Here is a 12,115-nt window from a genome sequence, read left to right as displayed (position 1 = left end):
CAAAACTTTTTTTTTCCATCCCTGCAACATCCACATGGATGTTTCTGGAGGATTTGGATGTGCTTTTAAGTTTTGGTGAGCATCTATTCCTTTCAGTCACCGTTCTTGGATCTTTTGACAGTTTGTAATGATTAAAACTACTGATGTGGCTGGATTTCAGAATTGGAGGTGGTTGAAAACAGCACCTCCACTTTGGAAATAACAAACTTTTTATGTTCCAAGCCAAAACCACTTTGCATTTGGGTTAGGCTTATACAGAAGCTCAGTCTGTTTAAATATTCCTCCATCCTTTCCCCAAATAGTTACTTTCCCCAGCAGCAACTGGGTCCTCAAGATACTTTTGGGCTGTGAAGGTGTAGGGGTCCATTCAAGACCTGAGGAGCAGGCCTTCACTCTCCACATTCGGTTGCTGCTCAAGGAAGATCGCCTTTGGGGAAAAGAAAGGGATGAAATGCAATAATTGAGGGATTTGGTTTCTGGGAAGGCTGGGGGCAGTGGAGGCCTGGCAGTGAGGGATTTGGAATAGTCAAGGTCTCCTGAGATATCAGAAACATTCACAATGTTCTTATATGAAAAATGCAGATTTAAAAAGTCACTTTATGGTGGCTTTTCTGCCCCAGTAATGATTATCTCAACTGAGAACATCTTTCTTATTTTAACTATTTTACTTAAGTAACTTTACTTACTTTCCAAATATTGCTTCCCAAATACTGTTGGCCTGCGTCTTCCACTGTATTAATATAAATATGGGCATGTGTAGTAGGGGAAATGTAATTAAATGTTGACTTGTTTGTTTTCACAAACCAGGTGAGTCTTAGTACTCAGCCTTGTCACAAAGCCCAAAAGACTTCTGATCTATCATAATATAATTAATCAAGTGCCACCAAGTTATAAATGCATCTAGCTTGCTTGCTTACTGATAATCATCACCATTATTTATTGTCACAAGAGCTCATTTCTTGATTGATCTCTACTCCTGGCCTCAGTAAATAATTTGGTCATACAAGTCCATTAAAGCAACCACTCCTTCCTTTCTCTCACATTATTTCCATTATTTTACAGCACAGGAAATTGTTGAGTTTAATTATGATAATTTCTATTGATTATATACAACCTTGGTGTTTGCAAGTGGCTGAGCTTCTGCTATTGCTTTGTCCTCTTTCAGAGATCGCCTCCAATGCACAATTCTTTGAACAGAGCAACACAAATGAATCTGTTTATGGAATGCAACAGATATCCAGAGGAACAGTATTTTCTGACAGCTTTTTGGATGCTGTAATGTGCACTGTAAGTCCCTTCTAGACCTTCCAACTTGAGTCTCATATTAAATCACCCATCTCTAGAAGACTGCTGGGTAGAAATGGTTAAGCATGATTCTCCACTGAATTGTTAACCTCTTCCAGCAAAGTTCTACTATGGGCAGAAATGCAGTTTGACTTGCTGTCCATGTTTGCTTTGTTTACAAAATGTATTATGCACTTCTAACCTAAAACATGCATTTATTTCGCATTAAAGCCAGGAATTATTTTTCTGAAATTTGGTGGAATGTATAACTAGGGTTTATAGGAGTAGGGTTTATTTTGACAGAACTATTTCTAGAATGGGCCCAGGGTGCAGTGTATTCCTGTAAGTACCGTATATAAGGCCAGACCTCTACCATGTTCAGCAATGGACAGCTTCTTCTGCAACAGACAAAACCTCTGGACGTGTACATTGAAGTCTAGAGCAGCTCAGGGAGCCTCTGTATAATGTTAGGTCTTTACGTGTGTGGCTATAAGATTTTCACATGGTGTAGGATAGTTTTCTTTGGTTCCTGAAAGGTCCTAGAGGATGCAAGGACAACCTGGTGACATCTCTAGATTCCTGGAATGGACTTTGGAATGGAGTTGGACACAATAAGAAATGCAAATTCACTCACTCAGAATACTATACAAATCCACTCCAATTTGACTTTAGAAATAGGCTAATGTTGTACTAATGATAGTTAGCACTAGATAACAAAGTTGTGTGGATATGTAACCAATTATCCATATTATTAAAAATCTTAAAGCCAGGTTTGAGTAGATTTCACCCATTTCATTGCTTTGCTGTTTCATAACTTGCCTCTGTCATGCATTCTACTCCTGAATTGTGGTGTTAAGTGGAGGAATTTCTAAAGTTCATGCTGGAATTAGAGCATGTGCAAATTTCTTAACATTTTCAGGGTCCAAAAACTGCCCAAAGACTGCCCAAAACTAATCTTGAACATTGGTGTGTGCGCAGTTTTTACAGTTGTGCATATTCTTGAGCATGGGTAAAACACCACCAAAATAATATTGATGTAATCATGCATACAATTACATCAAGACTGATTTTGTTGTTGTTACCCTGTTTAATCAATGTACAGTGCCTAAGCATATCAGTAATGTCTAGGTGAATTAGGATTTTTGCAGGAGTGCGATCCTTTTCAATGAGACTGAAGCTTCTTTTGAATGTACTCACATTTACTGCAGGGATGTTCTTAAAGAAACTCAGCTCTCTTTAGTTGTCTTTCTTTTCACTCTGCAAACTCAAACAGTGTATAACTCAGCAAATAAAATGCAGGTGACACATAAATCCGATTAATTAAGCCAAGTATGTAAATGAAATCCTTTTGATGTCAAAAAAGTTTAGCCATCATATGTTAAAGAGCTCAGCAAAGTATGTAAAATGTTGATTCCCTCTGAGCTAGATAAGCCTGGCCAAGAGAACATGATAATTCTGAAAAAATCCCTCCTCAAAAAGGCAGAAAAGGCTCAAGTAAAATTGAAGTGCAATTCACCAGCATGGCCTGTAAGTTTGCAAGGACCATTCAGTTATTTAAATGCTTTGCAGGTTTTATGGTATTTACTTTACTATCCTAATAACAATATGCCAGGTTCCAGCTCCTGCCAATCTAGCAGTTCAAAAGCATATCAGCACAAGTAGATAAATAGGTACCGCTGTGGCGGGAAGACAAACGGCATTTCTGTGCACTCTGGTTTCCGTCACGGTGTTCTGTTGCACCAGAAGCGGTTTAATCATGCTGTCCACATGACCCAGAAAGCTGTCTGTGGACAAATGCCGGCTCCCTCAGCCTGAAAGCAAGATGAGTGCCACAACCCCATAGTCGCCTTTGTCTGGACTTAACCATCCAGGGGTTCTCTATTTTTACCTTTACCTAAGCCAGGCTTAGGGACGCGGGTGGCGCTGTGGGTAAATCCTCAGCACCTAGGACTTGCCGATCATATGGTAGGCGGTTCGAATCCCCGTGGCGGGGTGAGCTCCCGTCTTTCGGTCCCAGCTCCTGCCCACCTAGCAGTTCGAAAGCACTCTTAAGTGCAAGTAGATAAATAGGTACCGCTTTATAGCGGGAAGGTAAACGGCGTTTCCGTGTGCTGCGCTGGTGCAGGCTCGCCAGAGCAGCTTCGTCACGCTGGCCACGTGACCCGGAAGTGTCTCCGGACAGCGCTGGCCCCCGGCCGCTTAAGTGAGATAGGCGCACAACCCTAGAGTCGGACACGACTGGCCCGTACGGACAGGGGTACCTTTACCTTTACCCTTAAGCCAGGCTGAAAGGAAAGGACTTCACCAACATGTACATCCTCTCTGAAACAAATAAATAACACTCATAAATAATGCTACCATCTACATGTCATATGAATCATCCCTTCAGATTCCCTAAATACCTTTAAGAGGTTGGGGTACTTTGCTGGTTCTTGATTTTCTAATCTTAAGGCCAGGCTTCCTCAACCTCAGTCCTCCAGATGTTTTTGGCCTACAATTCCCATGATCCCTAACTAGCAGGTCCAGTGGTCAGGGATAATGGGAACTGTAGTATCAAAACATCTGGAGGACTAAGGTTGAGGAAGCCTGCTTAAGGCCCCGCTTAAGGCTGTCATGAGAGATTTGGTGTCCCCTTATTTTTCGGAAATAATCATAGTCACCCAGTCATCTGAATTTAATAGTTTGTGGCCCTATACTGGTCTCCATGCTGATCCTCTATTTTCTTGCTCATACATCTCCACAATAATATGGAGATTTCCAGTGTCAGACCAGTGAGGATTCAGATTCCTCACACACATTAAGCTGATGGCCAATACAACATGCCCTGCACACTCAAGAGATATCAGTTAGAGTAGCAATCAAACTTTGCTTGATGAAATTTTCCAAGATTCCCTCAAAATTGTTCAGAGGTCCTAATCCTGCAGTCCTTATCCTGCCAGATATATTGCCTGGCAGAGAGGCTGTCCACCACAACCTTCCCTGCTATTCATTCCTGCTGCAAAATGCATTGTGAGTGCACTCAAATTGTGTTGTGTGACAATGAGGCCCGAGAACCCTGAGCAGTACCGTAACGATGTTAATATTTGAAAAGGCAGGCTGGATCCTTCTGAAAATGCACATGGACTCCACAGAAAATGTTCAAGCTTCTTGGTGGCAGGCAAATTAATATGAATGAGCATTGCTTGATTATAGGAAATTCGAAAACCATTGTTCTAGAATACCTACAGGAAGGCCCTATCAAGTCTAATTGGATAGACATTTGCTGTCTTTTGTATCATCTGGTAGAAATGAATGTTTGTCTTCTGTACATTTTCATTGCAGACCTACCATAATCACCATGTGTTGGCTTTACTGCAGTCACTGGTAACTGGGGGGACCAGTCCAGAACTGGAAGAATATCTGGCAGAGGAGGCTTCACTGAGTGGCAGTACTAGCAATGTGGTGCACTTTGGATCGAGGAACAGGTGTAAACTGGCACTTTTAGCACTGACAGATTCTCCAAGTGTAGCAGACGGACGACTGGTGAGTTGTATTTAGCTCATTTCCTTCAAGCTACCTCTTTTAAGTCTCGTTGATGTGCTTCAAACCATCATGAGCAAGTGAATTAGGAAGATAGGCAGCTGTGTTTACTGTTTTCTTGGATTTGCAATCCATAGACTGTTTTGAATCACATGCATGAGCTTTGTATCAGCAATCATATCAATAACCTCATTTTAAAAGGTCCATTTGAAGCAACAAGAAGTGCTTAAGTCAGTGAAGACAATGGGACAAAGGCAGATGAACCTCAGTTTAGAACATGCTGAGAAAGTGTGAAATTGGATGGAATAAGAATTGGTCTGATCCATCCATCCTTACCATGTTGGTGCCAATGCCTTTTAACATCTATATCTTTGGTTCCTTTTTTTAAAAAAAAATATGCTGATGATCCTGGGGGACCCCCTAATGATTTTTCTGCTAGTGGTAGCAATTGTAATGCACTGCTAGTTGTTGTGTGATTCTTAATTGTATTTTTATTGCTTCTTTTATTTCTTAAGTATCAAATTTTATTGTACTATATAAGAAATAAAAGCATTAAAAGCACAATTACAAATCAATATGAATTTTTAATGCAGTGGATGTTTCTGTTGTGCCCACCGGACTCACTTTTCAAGTGCAGCCACTACATCTGGCATTCTTCAAAAACATGCTGTGTGCCATCCAAATGAAGGTATCTGAAGAAGTGTGCATGCACACAAAAGCTCATGCCAGTGACAAACTTAGTTGGTCTCTAAGGTGCTACTGGAAGGAATTTTTATTATTTTGTTACATCCAAATGAAGCTCAGTTTGGAAAGGCGTGATCTGTATGAAGCCCTTGGGAAGTGGTGATCAGGGGATCTGGTGCTAGATATTACCAGTTTGTAGACAATGTGACACTCAGCCAGGGGCTGAGTTTTTGATTGTCAAGATGTGTCAGGCTTCAGGGAAGCTGATGCCTCCCATGGTGGGCAGCCAAGAAGAAGATAACAAGAAGAGTTCTTATAAGGTACCCTGACCATTAGGTCCAGTTGTGACCTACTCTGGGGTTGCGGTGCTCATCTCACTTTACTGGCCCAGGGAGTACAGCTTCTGGGTTATATGGCCAGCATAACTAAGCCGCTACTGGCGAACCAGAGCAGTGCACGGAAACGCCGTTTACCTTCCCGCCAGAGCGGTACCTATTTATCTACTTGCACTTTGACATGCTTTCGAATTGCTAGGTTGGCAGGGGGATGCGGGGGGTGCACCCCGCCCTGGGTGCCATCTCTGAATGGGGTGACAAAAAGGCACCCCCCAACTTGCCCCATCGCCCCCGAGGGATCTCACCTCTGCAGCCGTGCGAGAAGGATTGTGCCGCCGCCGCGCACAGAGGATCGCCCCGCTGCCAAGCACGGAGGATCACCCCGCCCCCGCACAGCGGATTGCCCCTCCCCCACGTGGCAGATCCCCCTCCCCCTGGAGTGCATGGCATGGCTGCCGCTCTGTGTGCCCATGCAGCCAACTCTGCTACTGTAAAGGTAAAGGGACACCTGACCATTCGGTCCATTCGCGGACGACTCTGGGGTTGCGACGCTCATCTCGCTTTATTGGCCGAGGGAGCCAGCGTATAGCTTCCGGGTCATGTGGCCAGCATGACTAAGCTTCTTCTGACGAACCACAGCAGCGCACGGAAACGCTGTTTACCTTCCTGCCGGAGCGGTACCTATTTATCTACTTGAACTTCATGCTTTCGAACTGCTAGATTGGCAGGAGCAGGGACTATCGCGGGGATTTGAACCACCAACCTTCTGATCGGCAAGCCCTAGGCTCTGTGGTTTAACTCACAGTGCCACCCGCGTCCCTCTTTCTGCTACTGTACTCAGCTCTATTTCTGTGCATCATTTAAGCAGGGGGAGTCTCTGTAGGACCTAGGCCAGGGCTTGGAAGCAGTTGTGGGGTGGATGAGGGCCAATATACTGGGATTGAATCCTGACATCCTAAGAGTGGGTGGTTCCTGGATTCAGGACTTTGGCAGGTCACCTGTTCTCTACAAGGTTCACTCCCTCTAAAGCAGCAGTTCTCAACCTGTGGGTCCCCAGATGTTGTTGGACTACAACTCTCATCATCCCTGAGCTCTGGCCTTCCTAGCTAGGGGTGATGGGAGTTGTAGTTCAACAACATCTGGGGACCCACAGGTTGAGAAAGGCTGCATACTTCAGGTGTGCGTCTGGATCCAACTTTGCCAGTGGAGGCACCGGTGAACTCGACAGCTACCTGACCCCATTGGCCAATGCATTATATGTGAGGCCACCACAATCCTGACTGGAACCTGTGGTAAAAATGCACATGCATATGAATTCATACAAAATTAAGAATTTTATTTTATTTTATTTTAAACCAGAATAACAAATGATTCCTAATCTATGTGTTCCACATTTTTTTGGGTGAGGGAGATGGGTGCTTTATAAATGAGGAAGGAGAGTGGATGAGGAGAGTTTCAGAGTTAGCTCTAGCTTCCTACCCTGCCAAGGAGAGTAATAAGTTTGGAAACTACTATTTCAAACCAGGGCCTTCAACCAGTAGTTTATGGGACATACACAGCAAGGGAGAGGCTGAAAGGCCCTGCAGGCCAGGCATTTATCCTTGCCATGGGCGCAGTGCCAAGCGCCACTACTGGTCAGTTGGCACTGTGCCCAGGGGGAACGCCCTCTACATTCCTGCTGCCATTGGCCAATTTGGTGGCAGAAAGACAATGTGGACTGCAATAGGCCAGTTCACAGGGGAAGCCCAGGGCCCGCCCGCAAAGCCACCCACCCAGGAAGGTACAAACAGACTTATCAATTAAATTAATCTTATCAAGGAATGTTGATATGGCATTAAGACAATATTGTCACTTTCCCCCTCTTCACAGCTCTTCTTTGGGGATATCTACAATCTAGCACTTGAGTTGCTTGGAATCCTTTGCTTTGGCCTCTACCGTCAGAAAGATGAGACCAGTCTGATTGAAAATAGGAAAGTATATTGCAAATTGAAACGTACAGATGCAGCTCCGTTTGAGTGTGTCAGTTTCAAAACAAATAAGAAAATAGTTCACATTTGCATGGATCAGTATTGGTCCAAATATTATTATTATTATTATTATTATTATTATTAATTGTATACCGCCCTTCATCCAAAGATCACAGGGCGGTTCACAACATAAAAATGCAAAATGAGAATACTGTACTACTGCATTAAAAGATTGTATCATGTATGTATGATACATTTTAGGGTATTATTACACAAGTAAGAATTAAATTTTCTCTTTCCCATTAACCCCTTCCCATTTTACGCAGATCTTTTGTACCATTATGCAAGTTTTTAAAAACACATTCAAAACCCCTTAATATATATGTCCAAAAAACAATTGCTCCTTTGAGTGTGTAGTTTTTCAAATTGTGATATTGCTGACTCTTTTTTTCTAAAAACAGATTTGTGATTGCTCGGCCACCTACCAATTTTGAGATCTACGCCTCTGATCAGTTCTTTTGCCTTGTCCCATTCAACACTTTAGTAAATGACCTGACAGCTGTGGTAAAGTCCATTCGAACAGTCAGAAGAAAGGGTGCTTTGCTGACACCAGACCAAATGTTTTTATCATGAAATATGCCAGCATCTCCCTTCAAATAAATACTTTGTTCTTTATGAAGTGTCTGCAACCATTTCTCCCCGCTTCCATCCTTTACCCTGGGGTATGATTTAAGGTTAAGCATTCCAGGATCCAAATCCAAAATTCTCACCAAGTATAGTTTAGACAAACCCATGTGATTGTTCCAGGGGCTTCTGGGGAGACCTCACATTTCATGAAGGGAGTGTGATTGGAGTCCGCTTGCATTCTCCTTGCATTCTGCTGCTCCCAGGCACTTCTACTGAAGAGAAAAAATGAGCTCTCTGTCAATCACTGCACCAGAGCCCATAGAGCCACAGCTGGGACGCTTTCCATGGACCCAAGGAACCAAATACCCCCCACTCTACCTTGCTGGTCCCATGCAATAGGGAGTGAACCAGGCAGGAGGCCCCTCTACAGGCCAGAGAGTTGGACTGGACACTGAGGTTCAAAGGGCCTCAGTCTACCTCTAGCCTTTGTTGGGTCAAAATCCTTGCTCCAGATGCTCCCTTCTCTGCAAGGCCAGAATGGAACGACAAGGACATTAGGAGTTTGTGTGTGTTTTCTGGTGCACCAGTGCATTTCACAAGGTCTGTGAAGGGTTGGTTAACCCCTGGCCTGGAAGCACATCACCTCCTCACTGTTCCTCCTGTTGATCATCTGACGAGTCAGGAAGGGGCGATTTGCATCCCCATAAGCTGAAGAGTGATGCCATCTCCCAGTCCCTGCTTATCCTGTTGCCAGCAGAGTGTTTTTAGTCTTCAGGCCCAAGAATGTTAGCTGCCCTTCTAAAGTCTCAAATCTGCAAGCACAGATGAAGTCCTTTATTATGTAATATCAAGCTCCCTACAAATATGTAAGCTACTTGTACCTTGAATATTTCTCTGGCCTTGTTCTGCAAAACTGATGGGGGGGGAGGAAAAGGAGGGTTTGTGGGTTCCCCTCCTTCCCTTAACACTAATTAGGTTTGAAAGACTGCAGCTTGAGTCCAGCCACCACATACTGAGAAGAAAGAAGCTTGAACAGCTGACGCAGAGTTCAGACTAAACTAACTGCAAACTCCCTGGAGATGTCCCAAGGTAAATCTGATAGTCTCTGTCATTTATAATCATTATCAGGCAACTGAGCTCACTGCATTTTTACGGGGGAGCCAATTAAGTGATCCCTGAGGCTGGAGACAAAGGTCTGCGCTGCTTTCTCTTTAAAAGGGGAAGCACTAGACTTTGTTTCAAATAAATAGCATGACTTTCACCGTGGAATTTCACAGAGATATTGGACGTAGCAGAGACTAAGCTGGAGAGTGTAAGAAGAGGCCTTATTTTTCAGGGATGGCTAAACATGTACATTTCTATTTCTCTCCGTTTCTCATTTTTCCAATCTTCAGTTTAGTTCTTCACACTTTCACATCAGTTTGAGAATTATGGGGGTAAGTCATTATAAATTCACCAGCATTTTAGTGATAATTTCTCCAGATACACCTGTCTGTACGCAATTTAGTCCAATATGCATGCTTTGCAATGCAATTTATCCAAAAATGCATTTTTTATGTTATTTTCATTTATTTACGCATTTTATGCACATTTTTCTACCAGTATACAGATTTTTTTGCACATCAGTTGACTGGAGAACTGTGTTGCAGAATTCAGGCATGTGCCAATTTTGAAGCACAGTTGTGTTTCGGTTCTTGTATGGTTTTGAAAATTACAGTGAATTACAGAGGTTCACATGTAAATGCAGATTGAATCAAAATTCTCCCCCAACCCAACTCACACATCTAATGGACAAGCAATAGGTCATAACCTCATCTTTCCAAGGGTTCAGGCCAAGGTCTCCCCCTGCTTTGCAAATGGACCCCTTTTCAAATAAAATATTGAGACTAAATCTCAAGACAGACAGGTTGTGAATCCACAGTGGTGACCAGAGGAGGAATGCAAAGAGTGGAAGTGCCCTGGTGCACCTGTAGCAGCAAAACTGGGTGCCTTCATTTGCCTCAGCTGCAACAAAACATGTCTCTCCCATATCAGTTTCTCCAGCCACAGCAGGCCCTGTAACTCTCCAGTGGTTTGACTTCAGCTCCATGGGTGCACTTTTCCATAGTCTTCTGAGACAGATGGATGCCAACAAAATCTCAAGAGTAGGGGACACAACCCTTCCTGTGACAGCCTTCCTCCTTTATTAATGGCATCTCCCCCTGGTTTTCCTCCAAGGACCTCAGGGCATCCTAGTCCAAAACATCTGGAAGACACCTGATTGGTAAAGTCTGTTACTGTTAACTTCCATTTCCAAATAATTCCCTTTTCCTGTGTAAGATAATTAATCCTTTAAATTTTCCAACACAGCCGTTGGGTTTTTGTTACCTGGATTCCTGTTTAATTCAGGCCCAAGAGATCAAGGTCACCCCTTTGCTATGCCCTTTGTCCATGATCCTAATCATCCATATCTTTTCCACAGCCATTCTGAATATGTGAAGGGAAAACATCTCCGATCATCACTCATCTCTAATTAAGCACGAGTGACAGTCATCGTAATGTCTTTGAGAGATTTTCACCTCAGGGATTCTGTTGGGGTAGGCAAGGTGAGCAAACTATCCTCAGGCTTCATTTCATTTGGAAGGGAAGCGATGGCTAGATGATCCCCAAAGTTATTTCAGCTTTGTACCATGTCATTCAAAAAATATCCCATTGGGTCTCAGAGTCGCTCCCTCTTTCAACCTTTTCACTGCTTCACATGCAACATTTTTTCTCCCCATGAAAATCATTTCCATGTAGCAAAAGCAAAACAAACAAAAAAAAAAACCCCTACAAATAAAATGTGCACTGCCTTGTGTGAAGTTGATGTGAGTAGTTATTTTGCTGTTGCCAGAAATATACACACATGCACCAGATCTCCTTCATATCTTCTTGACAAAATAAAAACCTCATGCCATCATCAATTAGTTATGCTGAGTGCCCAGTGAAATGAATGAGACTTAAGTCATGACTTCTTTTAAAAGAATACTTTTTATTCCACATTACAGTCCTGAAAAGCTATCAAAGCAAGTTTCTTCTTTTTTAAAAAAAACAAAATCACGCTGCAAAAATGATATACAAGTCTGGTATCAGGAACAAAATTGTCTGGATGGTGACTGGATTATTCAGATGGATTTCCTGCCCTCAATCTTGGTCTTCCTTGATGTTGTCCTCCAAGTCAAGGGAGGGGACTGAGCAGCTGGAACTTACTCAACCCATGATGGGAGGAAGTAATCCCTTCCTGGAATTTATCCCATTGATTTCATTGGCAATTTAGTGCAACTGACATAGTTTGTGTTGTTGTTGTTTAAAAAAGCTCAGCAGTGATTGGCAAGTTAGATCCTCCATGTTGTGCTCGGTCCTGAAACTCTTCCCTAACCGGCTTGTGGGTCGGGCTTGCCCCACTCCAAGCCAGTGGTGCCACAGTTATGCCAATGGCCTTTAGCCAATCAGTAGCGTGGCAAGGTTGGGGGTATCTATTTGGCAGCGTGAAACACTCGCCCACCCACCCATTAATTAGGTTGTGTTTGACCTTGCTTTGGACTTTGGTTGGTCACCTGTTTTGGAATGGGGGCCAGGTAGGAATTTTTTCCAATGTGGCAGATTGGCTGTGGCCACTTGGTTTTCGCCTACCTCTTAGCAATCATCACAACTTTCTAAGGTTTGGCGGTTAGGCATTGG

General features: G+C 43.3%; 1 protein-coding gene across 1 annotated transcript in view; it reads left to right on the top strand.

Moving 5' to 3' along the window:
* Window positions 1–8,464, top strand: part of KCNU1 (potassium calcium-activated channel subfamily U member 1) — an 89,440-nt gene extending 80,976 nt beyond the window's left edge. The window contains exons 24-27 of the mRNA XM_080982340.1: window positions 1,166–1,287; window positions 4,606–4,806; window positions 7,692–7,792; window positions 8,251–8,464. Coding sequence (XP_080838466.1) covers window positions 1,166–1,287; window positions 4,606–4,806; window positions 7,692–7,792; window positions 8,251–8,422 — 596 coding nt within the window. The 3' untranslated portion in view covers window positions 8,423–8,464. The remainder of the gene's footprint in view (window positions 1–1,165; window positions 1,288–4,605; window positions 4,807–7,691; window positions 7,793–8,250) is intronic.
* The last annotated feature ends 3,651 nt before the right edge of the window (window positions 8,465–12,115 follow it).

This window comes from Podarcis pityusensis (genome assembly GCF_964106645.2).
Source record: "Podarcis pityusensis genome assembly, chromosome: 15".
In the NCBI taxonomy this organism is placed as follows: Eukaryota; Metazoa; Chordata; class Lepidosauria; order Squamata; family Lacertidae; genus Podarcis; species Podarcis pityusensis.
The sequence above is the reverse complement of the archived record's forward strand: the minus strand, read 5'-3'. Positions and strand labels throughout refer to the sequence as shown.